We start from the raw sequence: 23,383 nt of genomic DNA on the forward strand, positions 1-23,383 counted from the left end.
GCCTCTCCCACAGTATGTCCTTAAACAAGAAAATGAATGTGGGCATGTGAGGAAAGGCAGATTCAGACGGAGACCTTGGATAAGTGCTTATCAGTTTTGCTAACATTACTTTCAAAGTTTTGGCTTCTTCTGGCAAGGAAAGCCTCCAAAGTAGATTGTTTTTCAAGGTCCCCTCAAAGATTCTGACCTTATTATTAGGTAAAGGTTAAATTCATATTCACCAATCTATGCTGGAATTGTATAAATACTAAAACACACTCAAATAATTTAACTTTCATACTTCTGAAGGCTGATCCTAAAACTAGTAAAATGATTCTACAGGGCAACGATCCTGCCCATCAAATCTATATATTCCAGAGTCGTCTAGCACAGCCTGAGAATTTGTCCAAAACTTACGATGAAAAGACTTCCTATGGCTAACACCTCTAAGTATTAAGAACAGAATTTTGGTTTTATTAAAATAATCTAGAACTGTCTTTGTTCTTGCTTTTTAACAAACGGCAACAATTTTTTCCAGTCAGCATCAAGTCAGTTTCATTAACGGAGTAATATTTTTATCAACCGCAAAACCTTTCCGAAGGTACTTAGGAACTAAAAATTAAAAACTTGTACCTTCATATTAGAAAAAAATTAGTTTTATAGTTTTAGTGATAGAAAGACAAAAATCTGTAACAAAGGATTGAAACTGAGTAAAGTCTAAGTTGGGTTCAGGATTTTAGTTAACATTAATATGTATAAATCATTCACTATTTTATTTACAATTAGGTTAATAGTGGTTATTTGTGGTCAACTATATAAACATGCCACTAACTATACAATCTGACACTAGCCAAATCTCTAGTTTTACCTAATGTGACACTTATTTAAAGAAAAAAGCTAAATTCGGATAGGAGCATAAGCAACAGGGTCACTGGCTGAGGAGGGGAAACACTGTAAAAGGAAATTTTCAATTCTGGCAAACAGCAGTCTCCCAGTCTAAAAATGATCACATGAAAAACACCAAAGAGAATACATTCAAGTTAATGGAAACAAGTCTTTATTAAGTAACTTTTAATATCAGAAAAATAAAACTCTTATAATTCTCTTTACAGCAAATATATAATATCAGTGCTTTGGCCATCTTAAGTTAAAGGCCCTTTATCATAAAATATATGGTTTTAAACTTTACTCAAATTGAATTTATAATCCCTATAACTTCCCTACATATACATAACAAAAGAGTGTAGTAAAATTAGCAAATACTAAACTATATTGATAATTTATCATTCTTAGTTTGTGGTTTTTAGAAACAGTACACGCACCTAATATATGTCGATTCCTTGGCTTATTAGTTGCAGTGTACAATGCAACAAAATACAAAATACATGCTTGGTGAACATTCGTTTGTATCTACAAGACGGCAGCTAAAGATTAGGTTTTCAATACTGACATATAACTATCCTACAAGCAATTAGCATTACATCATAATATGCCATCAAGGCAATTTTTTATACTGAAAAAATCAAAATAAAAACCGTTATTTGTAAACTTTTATACGAAATGTAACTCTTCAAGTGGAAATAAAAAATAAAATTTGTCTATTTACTATTCAATACACATAGGATTTCAATTTTTGTTATACTGAGAAAAAAAGCTCTTTGTGTTGGGAAAATAACGCTTCAAAAAATAATTAGTAGAAAACCCCACCAGTATAATGTTCTGTCCGTTCAATGCCAGCACAGGTTTGGGAACATACTGAGGATGAAGTCACAGACATCCACAGGTGAAATGTAAAAAGTGTATCTTAAAGAAATCTTTCCTTTTGATTGGAAATAAGTTTTGAAATGAAGTAAACTGATTGGAGGTCATCACAGCTGCTTTTGTGAATTATGCTAAGGGTGTTATTATCCCTCTCTCCCTCCCCCCTCCCCTAAATTACTAAAAAATAAAAATATATTTATAATGTGCAAGACGAATATGGATTGAACATAAAATGTTTCACATTTTGATCTATAGTCTAAAAATTAATCAATAGCTTGATCAGACTAATGAATGGAATGTTCGTATCCTCAATTATTAGCCAATATAGGTGCATCCCAAAGCCTTTCCTGAAATGGAAAAACCCAGGTGGCCGTTTCCACACTCACCAAGGGAGGCAATGGGTATGAATTCACAATCGACACAAATGCATTCCTGATCCACTGATCATACCAGCCGTGAGCACTCTGGGCGAGATGAAGGTCAATGTAGCAGTTTTTGTCCCAAATTATAACCAGTGATCGAGTAAAGCGCCATCAGCCCCTATCATTACCAGTAAGTCATCACAATGCATTAAAAAGTTACTTGCAATCCTGCAGAATTAGGCATAAGTTGTTGTGAAATAAAAAACAAACAAACCTATTTTGTGAAAACTGGCAGTGTAAAGAAGGCAGCACTGGAAGTGTCTGAATCATCTGTAATGCCAAGTACCCTCCATAAACTCTTAATGTGGTTAGGCTTTGGGACCCATCGTTTTGAAATCTTAGACGTATACACTTTTCTCATAGGTTCACACAACCTATGATTATCTTCACTCAGCCAAGTTGAACGTCAGCTTTAGCAATTCTTACACAAGCTATGTCTCTGGGTCTACAGGATAGTATTAATAATTCAAACCAAACTAATAGACAAGAGACCACTTAGGTTTAGTGTTACCACAGCAGCCTTTTATAAGTTTACTAACAACTTTAGCCTAATCCCAATAAAGCCTGATAACAGTCATAAGAATTCATTAGGAAGTTTACTGGGGGTACCATTATACCCATGCCTTTATGAGTCCATATAGAGATATAGTATTTATGTATATATATATATAGTTAAGAGTGAATTTGGATTGCCTGAGTAACAGCTGTCTGGCAAACTGGACATGATGGCGTTCTCTTTTCACAGATCTTGTTGGCACATTCCATGCAGAAGAGGTTGTGGCCACATGGAACTAGGGCAGCAATAACTTCATTCTCAAAGCAAATCACACAGTCGTGCTTTCGTCTTGATTCTGGTGGTGAGCTAGAGGTGGAACCACCATTGGAAGAGGAGTAACTATTGGTACCATTAGAAAAAGCAGGGATGTATATTGGAAGGCCAACATGGCTGCCTGTACTAGGTGGGTCGCTCCTAACCCTCCGAGCAAGTGGGTGTTCAATGCTCTCCGGAAATGTAGGAGACAGACGAGGAGTAGACGGCTGACTTCCTCTGCGCTGAGTCTTCATGTTAGCAGGAGGGTCACTCCCAAAGCCAGAGAGCGGGTTAACTGGTTCAAACGGAGTCCAGATAGTTTGAGCGGATGTTGGTAGAGAGTCAAAGGCAGGAGAATCAACCGCAAGATCTTCTGAGCCTACAGAAGGTAGTGTATCTCCAAACCAAAAGTTTCCTGTGCTAAAAGGGCTTGTTGGACTAAAGTCTGCCAGCCTATTGCTTCCAAAGTAGGAATCTGTGGAACCACTTCCCAGAGAACTGGAACTATCATTTCGATAATTGGAGATCATTCTGGCACGGCTAGGAGGAACTGGATTGGAGGAGAGCCACGCAGAGCCGAGTGTGCCACCTTCAAAGCTTACATCAGTACCGTTGTAATGGAAATCATTCTCTTCATTGAGCTCAATGTAGTTTCCTGTACGCATGGCAATATGCATTTCTATTTCTTCTCGTGCTCGGTCAACATTCTCGGGCATCCCTGTCACTTCAAAGACGGGCTCCTTATCTCTGCTTGGAGTTACTATGTATGTGTGGGTCTGCTGCTGAATTCTTTTAATTGTTGCTCCTTTGGGTCCAACAACTAATCCTACCACACGATAGGGGACCCTGACTTGAACGGTGGTCTGACCAGGCAGATTGGGACTGCACGACAACCCTCCCAGGGCAGGGCCATTTTTGTTTCGAGATGCACGAATCATGGAGAAGTGCTCTGCAGCTGAGAGGATTTCTCTTTTGGCCATGGCAACATCTTCTTTCCGTCCAGTGACAACAAAAATGGGCTCTTCACCACGAACAGGTGTCTTGATATACGTGTTCGTCTTGGCTCTCAGTGCTTTAATTTTACAACCTGTTAGAAAGAAATATTTCGTAAGTATCAACATCTACTTCAATAATATTGATAAAGACAAATCACAGAAAGCTCCTTTCAAGCTAAAAGTCTGCGTCTGGGCAGTTTTTCTTCCCTCTTTAAGTTTTAGAGTTTTTTCTTTATCACAAAAACTTATCACTAGATGATGATAAAGCTTTCCTAATTCCTAGATCCTGAGGCATACTTTCCTGGTGATCTCTCATTCTCAGGGAGGAGGTGACACCTCTACTGGAGGTCTTTAACTCAAAGGTCAGGCTTATCGTCTCTTCCTCTTGTTATCAGTCATTGCAAATGATGCATGAAATAGGCCAGTTACACTATAAGTGGGTCTGACTTTCAGAACACTAATAGTTTACTACTGTGCAGGGTGTTGGTGGCAAAGAAAAACCATTAATGTACATGTGAGACATTTAACATCATCTTATTTAATCTACATAACAACCCTAAGGATGAGACTATTATACTCCTTTTATTCCTAAGGAATATAAAGCACAGAAAAATTGTATAACATGTCCAAGTTCACACAGCAAGTAAGAGGCAGAGCCAGAGTTAAACCTAGTCTGACTTCATAATCTATATAGTCTTTTTGCTATTCCCAGAACTTCAAATTCCACACAACTATACTGCGATAAAAACTCTTCAACTGACGTCCATTTAACTGTCTTATTATTTTACCTTAACATTACTCTTTCCTCTGTAAAACTCAATTGATGACAATGGCAAAATGCTCAAGGCTAGTACATCATCTCTTTTCTGTTCCATCAGTTGGATTTCAGGCTTCACTAAGAATCAGTTGTTTTGATTCCAATCTGTTTATACTAGCTGCACTCATGCATTAACTAAATTAACAATTACATAAAGCAGTAACATATAAATGTGAGAAGATGCTGAACTTGTATGAAAACTGATTATTTTTAAAAATTTCAATAAAGACGAGTACCTTAAAGAAAAAAAAAAGATGTTGTTGAACTATGGGTGAGACAACTGTAAAATCCTGGGGTAAAAAAACTAACACAGAATAACTTTGCTAAATTCAAAAGAAACATATTGGAAATTGTATGGAATATGGTCATTGAATGTGGTTTTATCAAAGGACTATGCTGGTTGGCAGCCCCATTCTCAAATAAAAGGCTTTGGCCCTAAATCCTGAGTATGTTTAAGTTAAATAAGTAAAATATCTAAGACACCTATGCATAACTACCCATGATTACTTTTTGGAGTAATCACCCATTACCAGTGCCAACTGCATAAGATTAGAGGGTTTCGAACGGTAACAAAGATGTCAAATATACAACTAAGGCATAAAACTCTGGGGTTATACTTTTCAAAGGTCTTAACGTGAAGCTTGCCAGAAGTACCCTCCACCCCGCACCAAATAGATCTCCTTGCCTCCATTCTTGCCTCACTCCCATCCATTCTCTACAGTCACTTTAGACAGATGATGCCTTCTAAGCAAAGCACCTATCACATGCTCAATTCTTTGCATAAAGTGCTTTAATGGCTTCTTTTTACCATTAGGATAAAGTCAACAGTATGGCACACACAAGGTTCCTCTGTACCTGGTACCTGATTACTTCTCTCTAGCCTTATCTCTGTACCCCTCTCCTTTCCCCCTCCTCACTTCTTAAACTCTGTGGGTGTGCTTCCACCATATTAAGCTCCTATGCATGCCCCCTTGCTTCCATGATCAGAATGTTCCTTTATTCTTGCCCCTTTACTACCAGCTCTGCTTAACTCCTGGTAGCCCTTCAGATTTTAGTTTAGATGCCTCATCCTCTCTGGAGCTTCCTCTCCCTCAGGACTGGTTTGTGGCTCCCTAAGCATTCTCAAGGCACTGGGTGGTTGGCTATAAGTACATGCCACGGGGTGGCCATATAACATTTGTTGAAACAAAGATCATTTTTCTATATAAGAACACTGGGCCCTTCTTATACACATTGCTTTGCATCTAAGCATTTTTGTTGAGCTTTCCCGGCCTTTCATATTCTGGCCCCATAATGCTAGTCCAACCCTGTTGAAGGGAGTTGATTATGCTAACTTTATGCTATGAAGCTACTGAATATGTTATTCAATAACAACTTTACTCAACCTAGCACTGAACTTTTGGATCTGAACCACAAATGAAGATCCTGTTTCTCCTTCCAACAAATTGTAGAACTTAGAAACGGCCGCTTTCTCACTGCTGGATCTTAGGTACCTATCATGAAAACACTTTCAGAGTCAGGTTTTCTCTAACCTGAAGGTTATATTCAAGACTAGGGGGTGGGGGTGGGTGGGTGGTGTAGCTAAAAGCAAAATTGCAAAGAAAGCACTCAGTGCAGTAACTGGAGGAGGTAAGAAGGGCCGAGTGCAATCAGTCAAATTTACACAACTGTAAAACATGAAAGTTTTTATTATAGAGTGCTGCTGTAAGTTTATATCTACAATGAACTACAAGGTTAATTTGATAGTGTAACTTCTGAGCATAGGAAAATATATCTGCTTTTGCTCCACAAAAGAAAGTGAACTGGAAGACCAGAACAATAAAACTTCTACGTCTACTTATCATTTATACAGGCTAAATCTCTAGGAAACTCCCTCAGTCAGCACAGTAGGTGCTGCTTGAGGTTGAGAACTGCAATCATTTTCCATTGGCCAATACGTGACTGATGGAGAGATGCCTAAGAAAGTCTGAAAGGGTGGAATGAACACCTAATTCTTCACACTACACACGCATGGGAGTTACTATCATTACCTGGACACGTGAGTTTCTTCTCTGAGCTACAACTCAACAAGAAGGCAGTCTGCTAGAATCACACATTTCTAACAAAGAGGGTCCTGATCATCTTGCAGAAAAACACTGGGACACTTCTATTAAGGACAAAGGGAGAGTTAGCTTGAGAGTCTAGGGTTGGCCCCTCTCAACCCTTACTGTAGTGAACATTAGAAAGCTGCATTAAGAAACTTCTCTAAATGCTTCTGAGACTATAAGCAACTGTCAGGTGCACCTTAGTAGAATACTTTAATACCTAGTAGGTATATTAACTAAGAAAATATGCCTAAAGGTACACAGACACTATTGGGCCTATGGATGGTACAAATAAATAGATGTTTAATACATGGCTCATTAGGAAGACAGAGAAGACAGATGGAGTGTGGACCATCTCTCAGATAGGGCCGTAAGATAGGCCTACCCTGCCCAAAAGGGTCATGTGCTTAGGTTTTGCAGATCAGGGGAAAGAGGGAACAGAAAGATAGCAAAGCCAACCCCTTATACGCCACTGCCAAGAGAAACAAGTATTTCTTTTCGCTCCTAAATTTTATAAGACAGTTTTTAACACAGCAGCCTTAACTCAGATCAGGAAACCTATAGGAAACCTCATCAATCACATTATTGTTTCTTTGAGAACATGCATATTCTGAGCTCCCAACAACCAACACATGGTTTCTAGAATATATACACACATTATAAAGTTTGGGACAATTTGAATAGGCAGAGCTCTAAACAGATGGCACAGACTAAGGAGAAAAAACCAATTTGTTTTACTATTTTGCAGGTAGAGGAGGTAAAAAAACTTTTTGGAGTATTTTAGATTGAGTTTCTATTTGAAAGTGCAATGATATTTTAAAAAACCATTGAAAAGTTTATAGTCTCAGAGTGTCACAAAACTCATAAGCCATAAAGGTACTGAAAAATTAGACTGCACTTTAAAAAAAATTGCTGCACGGCAAAACTCACCGAATACAACGTAAAAAAAATTATTTACAACTCACATCACAAATGGCTAATTTCTCTCTTACACAGGTACCCATATACCTACCCTTATATATCAAAACACCAAAACCCAACAGAAAAAATAGGTGAAAGAAATACCTCACAGAAAAGGAAATACATAAATGGCTCCAAACATGAAAATTCCCATTTTCATGTGAACTGAGGTAACATTTTCCATCTATAAGACTGTCAAATATCAAAAACAAATAAACAGTGCTAGTAAGAATGGGGAAAAAAACCCCTCATATTTAGCTGCTGAGAGTATAAACTCCTCAAGGGCAGTTTGCAATATCCATCAATATTACAAGTCAAGTATCCTTTTGCCCCTACAATCCCACTCATAGAATTGAGTCTGTAGGAATACTTGCACAGGAGCAAATGACCTTTGCATTATATTACTGTTTGTATTAGTGTGAGGCTGGTATAGCTACATAAGGGAATACTCTGCTGTCATAAAACTGGTTGACTTAGGGAGACAGGGTAGGAGGGTGACAATTTTCCTTGTACACTTTTATTTCTTACAAATTTTGAACCATACAAATGCATTAGTTTTTTTTCCAAAGAAATATTAAATTAGAAAAAATTTTAAATTAGTTATGAAGAAATGATACATTTTATTACACTAAGCATATCAATCAGACTTTTGGCTAGTTCTGAGATTTAAAAAAAATTTATGAACAGCAGAGTAAACGATTTCATAACCTCTAAGCTGAATAAGTCCAAGAAGTAAGGACTAATAATTGTTTTCTTACAGCTACAAATAAAATCCGACATATGGCAAGCTCTATACCAGACTGCGTAGAGATTAAGAACTAATGACTTGCATAGCTGCAATTTTGATTTGGAAGTAAATTCTCCCAAGAGAAAGCCTCCAACTTACCTCCCTCCTGTAGGAACCCATTTCCCCTTTCACTATCACTGTGGCTGGGACTGTGTTTCACCTTAAAACTCTTCAGCTGCAGCCAGAATTCTGGTCCTCTCACTCCCTGGTACAGTAGCAAAGATTGGGTCTTGCTTCTCCAGGGTAAAGAGAGCCTCTTCCACCAGCTGCCTGAGCAGTTAAGAGGGAGAGGTCCTCTGTTGCTGGGAGAGGAGTTGAAGAAATGGAATTGAAATGATATCTTCAGTGTTTCTGAAACCATGGTTTGCCATATCAATTGAATAGGTTCCAAATGTTTCAGTAAATATGTGTACAATGGGCTGCAACATAAAATGTTCCTTTGCAAGGGGTGGGGGGTGGGGGGGGACGGGTCACAGTCAGAAAAGCTTAAAAGCACTAGACTAGATCTTTAAGGCCACTTTTTAATTCCATGAAACAGGTGGAATGACATACTTAGAAGAACCAGATGTAGAATTACAGTCTGTAATGTAGATATGATTCCAGTCCAAATTAATTCACCTTAAAATAGGAAGATTATCCAGATTACATGGGTGGCCCTGACCTAATCACGAGTCCTTTAAAAGAGTTTTCTCCAGCTGGCTTCAGAAGTAGTCAGATGTGCTCTGGCTAGCCCAGAAGCAAGCAGACCATCTGTGCTTGATCTGTCCATGGAGGCCTCGTGGCAAGGAACTACAGGTGGCCTGTAGGAGCTGAGAGCTAGAAGGAAAATGGAGGCCTCAATCCAGAAATCTTGTTCTGTCCTTTAATTTTTTTTTTTTTTTTTTGCAGTACGCGGGCCTCTCACTGTTGTGGCCTCTCCCGTTGCGGAGCACAGGCTCCGGACGCGCAGGCTCAGCGGCCATGGCTCACGGGCCCAGCCACTCCGCAGCATGTGGGATCTTCCCCGACCAGGGCACAAACCCATGTCCCCTGCATCGGCAGGCAGACTCCCAACCACTGCGCCACCGGGAAGCCCTGTCCTTTAATTTTGCTTATTACCTGCTTTAGTTTTTTAGTGTTACCCCACATAGTGGCTTCAATGTCACAAATTTTTTAGTTTACAATTCTGTAGGTCAGAAGTCTGACATGGGTCTCAACAGGGCTAAAATCAATGTGTTTGCAGGGCTGTGTTTCTGGAAGCTCCAGGGAAGAATCTATTTCCTTGCTCATTCAGGTTATTGGCAGAATTTAGTTGCTTACCATCATAGGACTGAGCTCCTTGCTTTCTTGCCGACTGTCTGCTGAAGGCCATTCCCAGCTTCTAGAGGCCACCGACATGGCTTGTGGCCCTGTCTCTCCATCTTCAGAACCAGCAATGGAGGTTGAATCCTTCTCATACTTAAGATCTCTCCCCTTCTTGTATCCGACCCAGATGGGAAAGTTCTTCTGCTTTTAAGGACTCCTGTGTTTACACTGGGCCCACCCAGATGATCTCAGACAACCTCTCCATCTCAAGGTCCATACTCCATATACATATTCAGAGTTTCCAGGGATGTAGGGTGTAGTCATCTTCAGGGAAAGGGGGTTTATTCTGCCTACCGCATTACCATTTTTCCCTTTCTCCAATTATTTCCTCCATTCTTCCAGGTCCCTGGCTTTTGAACAAAGGAAAGTATTTGGTTCAGAAAAAATTTAAACCCTAACCCAAGAAGAGAGACCCAATGTCCAGGGCAGTCGCCAGATATAAGTAGCTAGATATAAATACAAGAAAAGTCTGGGGATCATGGGCACTGGAGTAGGGTGAAGGGATAAACTATCGATAAAAATCAAAATAGGTAGAAAAGAAATAGATAAGCCAGGGTGCTGACAAAGACAGAGTGTTTATGTTGAGACATAAGTGATTTGGTAAGAGATGCACAAGTAAAACCTGGCCTCCACTTGTCCTAAGGGATTTGGCTAGGTGTTCCTAGCTAAATCACTCCTTCTTTGGCCCAAAACATTCACAAGCCTGATGCTTAAACTTACCCATTCAAATATTAAATTCCCTATAAAGGTGCTGGTGCTAATTCCAGGTGATATACAGGAACTATCATAATTTCTGCTCTCAAGGAGCTCACAGTATAGAAAGAAAAGGAGCTCAGTCATGAGAACAATATGGATATAATACTGATATAAGATAATACTGATATAACTGCTTTAATGAAAATAGGCATACAAAGCAGTGGGAGCACAGAAAAGGAGAGGGCTTTGTTGCTTATAGAAAATGAAAGAAGACTTCAAAGGCATTTGAACTTAAGCTTGAAGAAAGTAGTTCTGCCAGGTGGGAAGGAAAGTAGAGGGAACTGCAAGTGCCAAAGCAGGAATCAAGAGCACAAGATGGCCACACCTGGCTCAGTGTTGTGGGAGCTTTAAGTGACTGGAGGGTAGAATGGCAGGAGAGCAGGTCAGATGGGGGATGATTCAGTCTTTAACATGAGGCAAGGGAGTTTAAAGTCTATCTTGTAGGTGCAAAGAACTTTTGTTTTTTTTAAAGAAGTCCCAAATGTTATGTGAAGTGTTGCAGATTTTCGACAGAGGATTTTGTTTTCCAGAAATTAAATTCACTGTATTTCCCATTCATTTCATCAATCAGCTACAAATATAAGGTGATTTAAGAAAGCTAAAACCCTTATAAACACACACCAAAACTACGAGTATTTTCACTTTGGGTCATCCTTGGGGTATATCTTTCTTCAGAAATTCTCTCCAAAAGGTTTTATTTTAAAAGGGAAATCAGTATATACACACACATACAGAAACACACTTTAATAACAATGAAGAGGGGGAGTGAAACTCCTTGAGTAGTTCTTTTTACCTTCAAGAAAATTAGAACTCTGGGCTTGATATTTAAATTACCCCCAGCTCCCACCCCATCCATCTCCTAATTAAGTGGCCATGACTTACCTTCTCCCAGATTTTATCATCTCCTAAACATGCCTTATTCTTCCTTATCTCTACCCAGATATTTCCCTAAATAACCTGGAAAACCCTCCTAGTACTTCCCCTTCCCCTCCGCCCCCCCAAATCTTCTGAGTAATAAACACAGTCATTTGGAAAAGATGAAGACTGTGTGTGTGAAAGGCTCTATGAACTCAAGAATAATACAAATATAGATATGACTTTATCACAGCTACCACTTACTAATACTATTCCGAGGTCTAGTTTAAAGGAAATAATGTAAGGAAAAAAACCTGATTATCTGCAGCACTGGGTTCTAATCTACCACCAGAGTTTGCTTGTGGTTTTAATGTTAGGTCATTCAACCTCTAGCTCCTTTCCAATGCTTTTATCTTTTGACCTAGTCCCTTTTCTCCTAGGAAATACAAAATCACTTCTGAAGTCTAAAAAGCACTTGGGAAATCAGATACTACCATATCCCACATGCGTACATCTATTCTTCCTTTCCTCAAGAAAAGTAGGTTGAATTATAGCTGGGAACATAAGACTTTGAACAGACCATCACACACCATCTCTGGGAGCTCTTAACAGGCCACCAAACCTCTATCTCTCCCTTTATAGGTGAGGAACTATAATTAAAGTTACTTCTCTCATTTGGTTGTTGCAAGGATTAAATGAAATAATGTATTAAAAATACTTATTACAATGCCTGTGTTCAGTAAAGGACAGCTTTTTTAGGCTACCTAACCCCCCTCCCCCCCACCATTTCAAGTATTTCATGAGTAAACTGAGCCAATAGGCTTGGCTTTGAAATAGTAAAATTCGTAGCACTTTTCAGTTTTCCAAACTCTCCTATATTTTCATTTAATCATAACAGAGTGATGATTGGCTTAATAGCTTTAGGAAGGATAGGAAAGAGCTAAACTGAAAGAGCTTAGAGACATCTCCCAGCTGGAAAGTCAGATCTCAAACACAAGTTGCCTTAATAATTCCATACTCCTCTCACTACTCCATACTATTTTTCTCTAAAAGCATTAGAAAAACACGTTATTTTATATGTACATTTCATGATATATTAGAATTAATGAGGGGATCATATTCTTTAATGATTTTAAGATCCCTTTCCTCTTGGAAGAGTCTAGACAGACTATTCAAAACACCTATAATTTTACAAGGACTCAATTTTTCAGTATTAAGAGCTTCACAGACTGATGAACATCAGCTAAATCCCAGTAAGAGAGTGTTTCTTATGCACACAACTTAATCCAACATTTAAATAAATTGTTTAGATTAGCAATGCAATGGATTCCTAAACGCACAATATAGAAACAGCTTTCCTTTCCTGGGTTCAAGGGCCCTTCTTGTAGCTCTAGTCAAAATTTTCTGAAATTTTTTGTTAAGAATACTGTTTCACTTTAAACATCACTATGTCAACACTTCAAACGGCTTCATTTATGTGATCTTAGTTTTGATTACCAGTATTCATATGGACATCTAATGCCCTAAATCAAGTAGCATCTAAAACAAACAGATCCAAACAACTTTAGGCTGACTGGCTCCTCAAGTAAAGGCAAGAGGGAAGAAAACGCCACAACATGAAAACTAAAATGATAAATAATAAAATGGCAAGTTTCTAATCCAACTATTCAGTTCAATAAAATAAACAGCAAGTATCTGCTATGTTTCAGGTACTTTAACTGACATTAAGATGACTGAGATTCAGTTCTGCCCTCACTGACTTGTACCAAACTTCAAGCACCAAAAGGATTTGGTGTCTACATGTGTTCAAGTACAGATATTGATCTGTCATTTTCTTTTCTTATACTGTTGGCTACTGGTGGTGTTCAAGCCTTTTATATCCTCGCTGCTTTGTCTGCTTGTTCTACCACTTACTGAGTTGGAGTGTTCAAGTCTCTAATTCTATTAGCTTGAGACCCTGGATAAGTTATTTGTATCCCCATAGATCTGTTTCCTTATCTGTATGGTGGAAATAAGAATGGATCAAATGAGATGATATACTACCTGACACATTTAAATGTTTGTTATATTTTTTTTAAAATCAGATGAATCAATTTTCTATAGAAAGTTTAAAAACATTAAAAAAATTTAAATCCTGAAGATAAAACTTATATTTAGATTGTGAAAAGCATGTTAAGGTATTATAAACTTTACGAAACTGGGAGGAGATATGTTGAAGTCAATCTAATTGGTAATTTGAAACCTGGTTTACTTTTACATGATTTTAGAAACTCTTTTTGGACAAAAATAAGAACATAAGAGCTACAAGAGATAATCTAGTTCAATCTCATATGTGAAGAAAACTGAAGCTGAGAACTGCCCAAAGTTATAAACTAATGATTCCTAAAATCCCCAATTCCCTAAATACACCATTCTCTCAACCTGACTTATTTTCCTAGTTGATTCTTAGAAGTGGAGAATTCCCTGCATACATAAACGTATTTTTAAAAACAGAGGTTAAACTAAATTAAAAAAACCCCTCCTTTTTCACGTAGTTTAGACAAGAGGATCGACATACTTAACAAAAGAAGGGCTCATATTTGGCCTTTCACAAAAGCTGTGACACCCAGAAGAGGGTGTAAATTAGAGATGAAAGGCAGAACAATTTTCCTAACTGGGGATTTTAAAATTAGATTCATGCCCTTTGGAGGATGTTAATAGAAAGCTGAGAATTACCTCTGTATGGGAATCATATAATGGAATCAGATTCATTCGTAAATGAGTCTCTTCCAGACTATAGACTAGCTTAGGTCTTTATCGGGAAATACATTTCAGAAGTGCTGATTTTAAATAAAATTTTAAGACATTGTAAACTTTAAAAAATATCTAGTGGTATATATGTCCTATGAAAAACTTACTAAAATGACAATTTTTGGTTTCAACTAGCATTTGCTCAGCGTACAAATCTAGCAGTAAAAAAAATTATAAACTTTACCCTGCCTCATATATAATTTATTACCTCTATACTTTCCACTGTACAGTGAATCTGTACTAATGACATCTTCTCATACCTGATCCTCACAACGGGGAGCGGGTGGGGGAGGGCTGGGAAGAACAGCTGGATGGACTAGCTTCCCCCCAGCAGAGGAAACTGAGACTCAGTGAGGTTAAGCGATTTGTCCATGGTAAAGCCAGCTCTCTAACAAGTCTCCTAACTCCAAGTTCAATGTCCTTTCCTGCAGGTACTGGTGGAAAGGTAGAAGATAAGCCAAAGGGGAGGGGAGAGTGGTATAGAAAGGGGGACAGTAATAAAAAGGTCAGCCCAAAGGGCAAACATTTTACACTGGTAACCTTCTAGTAGTTTGGAACTATTACCTCCCCACTCTCCTCTAACTACGTTTAAGATGAAACTACTTTATGCTTACCTTCAACTACATCTGCAGCTCATGAAAAAATTTTATTATTTTAAGGCCTAGTCTTATTATTTCACGATACCACTTTACTTGTGGTCAAATCAGGCTCCCCTGCACACAATGAACTGCAGTTTTTGCTTACTGAACACAGGCAACAAACCATGCCCACACGAATTGTTCTTAAATCTCGAACACTGGCATGAAAGAGGTGCTATAATTATGCAGCGTAACTTAAAATTCTCAAAATCAGTCGTGGAATAAAGCCTCAAAGTATTCAAATAACATTATGCTGTGCATATTCAATTTAGCATAGTTTGGCTTGGTATCACTAGTATTAGAATATCATTTTAAAAGCTTAAATATCAGATGTAATCCTTATAAATGTCTATATGGTACCTAATGGTAGTACGGGGAAAAAGTTAAAAGTAAACATGCATTATGGTATATAAGCCATTTGAGAAGGATTAAGATGCAGTTTAATAAATATATCACTTTAGAATCACCTGAAGATCAATGGGATTTTAAAACAGATTATCCATAATCTGTTTGGAGTTTCCTAAAGGAGTTTTTTTTTTTCTTTTTGCCTGCGCTGCGCAGCATGTGGGATCTTAGCTCCCTGATCGACCAGGGATCGAACCTTGCCCCCTGCAGTCTTAACCACTGGACTGCCAGGAAAGTCCCTAAAGGAGTTTTTAAACTGTGAATACACTTTCCTATTTAGTATCTTATGGTCACTTTTATTTTTTTAACATCTTTATTGGAGTATAATTGCTTTACAATGGTGTGTTAGTTTCTGCTTTATAACAAAGTGAATCAGTTATACATATACATATGTTCCCACATCTCTTTCCTCTTGCATCTCTCTCCCTCCCACCCCTCTAGGGGGTCACAAAGCACCGAGCTGATCTCCCTGTGCTATGCGGCTGCTTCCCACTAGCTATCTATTTTACGTTTGGTAGTGTATATATGTCCATGCCACTCTCTAACTTTGTCACAGCTTACCCTTCCCCCTCCCCATATCCTCAAGTTCATTCTCTAGTAGGTCTGTGTCTTTATTCCCGTTATGACCACTTTTATCTATAATTTTTTCATTTTAAGTTTAAATTACAAATCCTATAGGGCATAAATTACATTTAAAAAATTGTCACAATCCCACAGATTTTAAAATAATACTGTGGTAAACATCATGAATATTTTGGCTCTTTCCTGTAGGCACATGATTGTAATGTAATTACTCGCCCACTTGAAGTTAGGTGTGTCCAGATGACTTGCTCTGATTAATGAAATATGAGCGGATGTGATCATTATTACTTCTGGGTCTAATATTTAAAGACCAGGGTGTGCTGTGCCACTGTCTCTCATCCTTCTGGCACAGGGGAAGACCAGCTAACACTTGAGATGGTGGCTGCTTCACTGGTCTAAGACTCTGAATGACTAAAATGAGCACAGCCCCTGTGAATAAGAAATACACCACTGTTGTTTCAATACTGAGATGCTGGGGTTCTTTGTTATCACAGCATCATTTAAGCCTATCTGAATAGAGGTGCCATTTGCCTATCAGGCATTTAGACATCAGTTCATTCTAGTTCTATCACCTTAGACGAATATAGTAATGTGTGAAAACTGTCTGCTCAAGCTGAGGAAAGGTGAATGAGATTAACAGAGTGGTTCGAATTAATTTCAGATTTAACTTAACAAAAGTAGTATGTGCTTATCACTTACAGTTTCATATATGTACAATTCATAGTCCCCAGAGGTGTTGTAGATATGATTATACCCAGCTGAAGAAGAATCTGAAGCCTAGGAAGTTTAAGTGATTTGTCCAAGACCACAAAGTGAGTTACTGGCACAGAGTAATCAGAATTTAGGAATTTTCATTTCTGATTGCTGACTCTTTCCAATATATCACAGCTGAGCAGAGACTGTTAAAGGCAAATTGGGACAGTTTGCAACAAATATTTTTATATTAAAACATACATTCTAAAACATTTTTGTATTCAGTTTAAGACAAAAGCAATAAATTCTTCAATCTGTACAAATATTAAATTCATTCAAAACCAAATCCATAAAATATTAAGCACTGTCTTATAACTACATTCCACCTTTCCTTGAAAACTTAAAATGTAAGAACTATCTAGAATTCCAACCCACAGACATTGTTGGAAATTTTCCTCAATGGAAATCTCTAACAGATTAATAGTTCTCAAATACTTGATTCCCTGGATCATTTTGGCCACTGGCATTTCTAACAGGGGGCAGAAAATACACCCTTGAATTACCACTTTATTTTCCATTTCCTCCCTAGTGAATCAAATAGTTCATTAGCTGAGTAAGGCAGGAAGAAAAGGCAGTAGATTCCCCACCCATTTGCAAAACAATTATAATAATCGAACTTTCCCCAATGGTCCCAGAGCTAATACAAACTATTATTTAGATTTTAAAGCCTAGAATAATGACAACATTTAATTTTTAAAGCTAGCATATATATACACACAAATTAACTTTCTGAATTATAAATGACAGTGAATTTCTAGTTAGACACATTAGAACTAGAATGTTAGAATGACCTGTGCCTTCTGTGTAGTACACACCAAAATTTTATTAAGTAAATTAATTTGGACAGTGATGATATTTTAAGTTGTGCATATTAGAAATACAGTACCCCAACCCATGATTAGGGCAGAAATTAACCCAAAATATTATTAGCCTTTCTGAGCAAGATGCTTCAATACTGAGGCAGCAATGTAGAATGAGAACTTTATCTTTACTAGCAAACAAACTGGTCTAACCCCAAGTTCCACTATCTGAGCAAGATACCTATCAGCACCTCAGTTTCTATGTCTAAAATGGGGATAAACACCTAGCAGAGTTAAATGGCATGTAATATAGTAACTGGCAGAGAGAATGCCAACAATCCCCCCTCTTCCACAAAAGAGACACCGGGCTTTAGCGTTATTCTGAAACGATTTCTCCTCATGAAATGTATATTTTTTCTTAAACAGGGAATTTATGTACAAGACCAAGCTTTCTCTTTTTAGAACTTGGAAGAGCGGTTCCACCCTAGGAAAGTGGGAAAATTTTTTCACAAGGATGTATTTAAGACAACTTCAAGCAATGTAACATATTAACTGTTTAAAAAGTGACAATATACACAATCACTGGGGATCAGTGGAGAGAGAGCAGCTCAATAAAGAAGAAAAAAATTTCTAAGAAGGTCTAGCTCAGTGATAGCCAAAGTAGGGTGCAAGAAAATTCACTGGAGTGCAGAAAAAAAAAAAAATCAAAACACTCCAATTTCCATCTTTACCTCATCCTTTTAAAATTGTTTACATGTTTTATAATGTATAGTATATCAGCATATGTATTATTCATAAATATCCAGATACTGAGAGTATTAGTTTAAATGTTTTTTGACAGTATACAATTAAAAAAAGCCAGAAATAGCCCTTCTTGACTAGGAGGCTAGAGAACACACATAGACCATCAAGTAAATAACTAATGAAAATAGTTAAAGAAGTACATTAATCTTAAACAGTAATATAAAACCTTGGATTACAAGTCTTTAGCCTCTTTTCAGTTCCTGGCTTTCTTGTACAGTGTTGTTGGTTTCAAAATGAGATGCACACTTAAAAAAGGGGGCCAATTGAACATTTGCAAATGACCACATGCTGCTGGGGAGTATAAATATGAGGTCAACGCTCTGCAAACTTTCATCACAATCAAAAGCAGCGGTTAGTTTTTCTGAAAGACAATGGAGCTAGAGGCCATCTACATGAGTTGCTAGTCTATATGACTCAGAATTCCATTTGTCCTACTCTTTGCTTCAGAGCTGGTCACAGATGTCTCCATCTGTGACATAGTTATTTCCAAAACCAATTAGGAGATGTCAAACAGAAAATTATGACTTCAGGTAATGAATAAAATGGCAGGAAGGAATAATTCTTAAGGAGGAAAATTTTGTTCATTCAAAGCAAAAAGTAAACTAAATGATTTGCCCTGTTTATTCACTTAAGGAAAGGGGAAATGATCACACTGTAAAAGGATGCAAACATTAGAAGTTGCCTGCAGGAGTGCGAAAATAACTTTACAGGTTTTATCATGGTGCTGCTGAGGGGTGTTCGTGGCAAAGGGAGTCAATGATCCACTAGTTGAATGGTTCAGAACAGGAAAAGGATAAGACTTTTTGTTCTTAAGATAAGATAGAGGATGACATACTTTTAACAGTGCTGTCAACTCTGGGAAAATATTAAACGTAAAAGGAATAGTCAGCAATTTGTCTCCATGCCCTAAGACATAAATAGATTCACATTTCCTTATTAACCAGTAAGCTCGGCCCTAAAAAGAAAAACTAAAGACCATTTCATTGCTATAATTTGGTACAAAATACAAACTTGGAATAAATTCAGTTTACTTTTAAATAATGGATCTGCGTAAAGGTAACAGTCTGCATAATTAAGGAACATTTAATCATGCTTTAAAGGGTATAATACAGAAGACAAAAATTTGTATTAAACTAAATATACAAAAGATATCAGTATCTTGTCCCCTAGTAAAACTGTCCTGTAAGTGTTCTTTTCCTTCATTATCCTAAACTGTCACCATAAGCACACTGAAGCAACTTGTGCTGAGGAAGTGTCACCGTAGTAAGGCCTGAACAGACACCTTCCCAGCCCCTTTTCACCACTCTCCTAAGTATCAGACCCTAAGTATCAAAAAAAAAACTTCCCCTCCCCCCCAGCAGCAACTTTCCAACCATACCTAGAGATCATTTCTCCACACCTTTCCTCATACTGTCCCTCATTCTTTCATCTCCATTTGTTAAAGTCCTATCCGTTCTCCAAGACCCTCCAGGGTTGATGTTCTTATACGTACCACTTTGTCACACACTATAGTTAATGCCATTAACTACAGATTAGATTAGCGCCATTCCGCTGTTTATTAGACTGTTAGCTTCTTAAGGGCAGCCGAGTTAGTCTGAATTAACCTCACATTCCCAACTGCCATAAACTCAAGGCCTGGCAAAATACAAACCTGATACATAGCAATTCCCCGATGTTGTTATCTGAATAACCAACTCATTCTGAGTCTATAATTTGAGATGTTACAATTTTATCCTATGTGAGGTGAAACAGTTCTTTCCTGGATTAGTATCTTCAGTATTGCAAAAACGAAACAACACAAACAAACGAAAAAAACAAAAAAAGGCATGCAAAATTTATCTACCAAACTACAGAAATAAACTCTTAATTGAAGGGCATCAGCTTTGAACACTGCCTTTAAGTACCAGTCACCAGGCAGTCTGAAATGCGCTATTTCCTCTAACCAGATTTCAGATGGATTTTTCTTATTAAAATCCTAGAGGTAAGAGATGAGCCAACTCTGATACTTGAAACCACCATTTCGACAGACCTCTTATTTATGTGTACTCTAGACCACTTGGGAAAGATGAGATCATTTAAGCAGCAGCGCCATCACTTCTCTTTATTTGACCCCGACAATGCTCTCAACCTAACAGGAGAAAGACATGCATCAACCAGGTTAAATCATACTGTAATAAGGCAGCGGCAGACAATATTTACTCCTTCAATAAAGGGGGAAAGAGCTACACTAAAGAGCATAAGACCTTCCCTAAAAATGTCGGATACAGAGGTACTCTGGGCATCCCTTCCCCCACCTCCACAAATCTACTCCTGGAATCTGAGACCTAGGTCCTTTGTCTGAGCAATGTGGGAGGAGTCTGTCTGCAGTACTGGTGTGCTGGCAAGTGAAGAGAATTTACTGAAAACTGTATAAACGCATGAAGTTCCTTAACTCAGTTACTTTACTGTCCAATTTTTCTTCATCGTGCACCCTAAAGTGCTCTAAAAGGTACCCAATGTGCCTTTTCGAGAGTTAAAATGTATCGAAACGAATACAGTAAGATCAACAGAGAGTTAGCAAAAAACCTAAGTTTTTGAACAGCGGAGGGGCGGGCGGTAAGAACGACCACTTGAACATCCCCTTTCCTCTCGAACAAGCTCTTTCTACAAGCCTCCATTTCTTCTTCCCAACAAGCCGTCCTAAGGCAAGCTGAGCGCTTTTACAAAGACGGTCGGCTGCGCAAACTTGCAATCTCAAAGCTTTCTATGCACAACACCGAATCCACAACCGACCCGACCTTTTACCACCTCACTGAGGTTTTTGGTGCCACGCCAGCCGGGCGTTCCAGGAATAAAGCCCGAGTAAAGTGAACACCGCCGGATAGGGTGGCTCGAGAAACTTAGCACCTTTTATCACGCAAGATGAGAGGAACACCGTGGGGTATTCGCAAGGTGACCCATCTTCTCATCTCGTCGACCCTCAGCTCCTCCCAGACCCCTTCCCGGTGGACCTGGAGGACTCTCCGGGTTCGCCTTTTCTGCCCCAAGCTCCTTTCTTTCGTCTCCCCACCCACGCCCGGGGGCCAAGCCCAGCTGGACACCCCCCACACCCGCACTCACCCTGGCGACCGACAATCTCGGCGACATGCTCGGAGCTGGGCACCGGGACGCACTCGGTGGTGTTGACGCTCTTCCTCCGGAGCAAGGCCGCCTGCTCCCCGTTCAGGGCGGCCGCCGCCGCCCCGCAGCCGCCTGGGCCGTAGGCGTGGGACAGCATCGCCGCCATCATGCCCTGGGCATCGTCCCCTCCGTAGAGCACCCCCGCCGCCGCGGCCGCCTCCCGGGCATCGAAGCCGGCGGCGGGCAGCAGGACCGACCCCAGGGACCCGCCCGGGATCGGCTGGGTCTGAGAGGCGGCGGCCGCTGGCGGCGACAGCAGCAGCAGAGACGGCCGGTCCTCCTCCTCTGCCTCCTCCAGCTCCTCCTCCTCCAGCAGGTCTCCGTCCAGCTCCGCTTCCTCCCCCTCCTCCTCCTCGTCCTCCTCCAGCTCCAGCTCGGCCGCCTCCGAGACCCCGGGCCGGCCAGAAGGAGCCCGCTCCTCCGGAGACAGCCCCGCCGCCCGCCGGGCCTGGCCCTGCGCCGCCGCAGCCCGGAGCGCCGGGGCGCCGGACTCCGCCGGGCTGGGGTCGTCGAGGCCTAGCGCGGCCAGGCGCTCCCTCAGCAGGAGCCCGTCCCCCTCGAGCTCCGGGCCACCCGCGGGCGGTGGCAGCGGCGGCGGCGGCGGCGGCGGGGGCGGCTGCGGCAGGGGGGCCGGGGCCGCCGCCAGGGCCAGGGCCGCGGAGCTGCCGCTCGGCATCGCGGCGGCGCGCTGTCAATGGCGGCGGCGGCGGCGGCGGCGGCGGCCGGGTCAGGCGCGGCAGGCGGCGAGCCCCATGGCGGACAGGGCTCCGGCCCTGCTCAGCGCGCAAACACCTTTCCTCTGGGGAGGCGGCGGGGCTGGCGACCCGGGCCGAGCAGCGCCAGGGCCGCCCGGAGACCGGAGAGGGCGGGGTGGAGGAGCAGGGAAAGGTGGCAGAGGTAGGTAACTAGGTGGGTGGGTGGGGACGGCAGCGGGGCGGGCTGGTGGAGGTGGCAGCGGCTCCCCTCTCAGGGTTTCTTTTGTTTCATGGCCTTAGCCAGCCCCCGGCGCGCGCGGCGGCGGCAGCGACGCCCCACGCCGCTCTCCGAATGAAGCCGGCACGCCCTGATTGGCCGCTTTTAATTGCTGGGAGCCCGCCCTCTCCTCCCCGCAGCCTTCTAACTCCTAGCTCTAGCCCCACCCCCCACCCTCTTCTCGTGCCCCGCCCCGCCCCTCCCCAGAGCTCTGATTGGGTGACCGAGATGAGCCAGCCCCACCAAGCCTTCTCCTTCCGTCCTCTGCCCTCCCCCCCACCCCTCCCTCCCCTTTCCCTACTGGCTGTCGAGGAGAGGGACTGTGGTTGTTCGCTTTACACGTCACTCTTTGTGACGTACCAGGTGGAGGCGGGGAAAGGGAGGCGGGACGAAGGCAAGGCAGCAGAGGCTGAAACTAGGAGCCAGTAGGGGTTTTCGCGCAGGCGCGTGCAGTCGAAGCAGGCGTTTGGGTTTTCTCGGTCCCCCGCATCCCTCTGGCCCGCCTGGGTGGGGTCTTTTAGCCCACAGTGAGAGCGGACTTGGAGTGTAGCGTAGGCATGGACCCAGAGAGCGTTGTTGAAGAAGTGATTTCCCACTTGCTGGGTAAGGGCCTAGGGAGAGTCACCAAAGGAGGGGCCAGTGAAGTGTTCTCCTATCCAGCCGCGGGGGTGGTTTCCTGAGCCGCGTGGCTCCTGGGCCTTCCCTGCACCACTCCGGAATGCTCCTCCCGCCGGGCAGGGCCCTCCCACGCCCAGCTGGCCCGGCTTCCAATACGAGGCCGGTTGGTTACATCAGGAACCTTAAATGCTGGACTTGAGTTCTTTGGGGCTTTTCAAGGAAATTAAATAATCTTTTCCTCCTCCAAGACGTTCTTCCCACAGTATTGTCCGGGTGATCCCACACAGTGGC

At 41.0% G+C, this 23,383-nt stretch overlaps 1 protein-coding gene across 1 annotated transcript; it reads right to left on the minus strand.

Moving 5' to 3' along the window:
* Nucleotides 1-1,013: 1,013 nt before the first annotated feature.
* MEX3C (mex-3 RNA binding family member C) lies at nt 1,014-22,303 on the minus strand. The gene is made up of 2 exons (XM_022584465.2): nt 21,443-22,303; nt 1,014-4,060 (listed from the first exon to the last, which is right to left on the minus strand). The coding sequence occupies exons 1-2, from the start codon at nt 22,176-22,178 to the stop codon at nt 2,835-2,837; spliced, it is 1,962 nt and encodes a 653-aa protein (XP_022440173.1). The 5' UTR covers nt 22,179-22,303; the 3' UTR covers nt 1,014-2,834.
* Nucleotides 22,304-23,383: the final 1,080 nt, after the last annotated feature.

Source organism: Delphinapterus leucas, chromosome 14 (assembly GCF_059928025.1).
Source record: "Delphinapterus leucas isolate spDelLeu-1000000601 "Yukka" chromosome 14, BTC_Dleu_Yukka2, whole genome shotgun sequence".
NCBI classification, from domain to species: domain Eukaryota; kingdom Metazoa; phylum Chordata; class Mammalia; order Artiodactyla; family Monodontidae; genus Delphinapterus; species Delphinapterus leucas.

Bases quoted from the DNA above. Each gene is read 5' to 3' on its own strand.
- MEX3C (XM_022584465.2), bottom strand. From the start codon at position 22,178: ATGCCGAGCGGCAGCTCCGCGGCCCTGGCCCTGGCGGCGGCCCCGGCC. The intron at 4,061-21,442 runs GTGAGTGCGGGT...TCTTTCTAACAG, and splicing joins CGAGATTGTCGGTCGCCAGG to GTTGTAAAATTAAAGCACTG.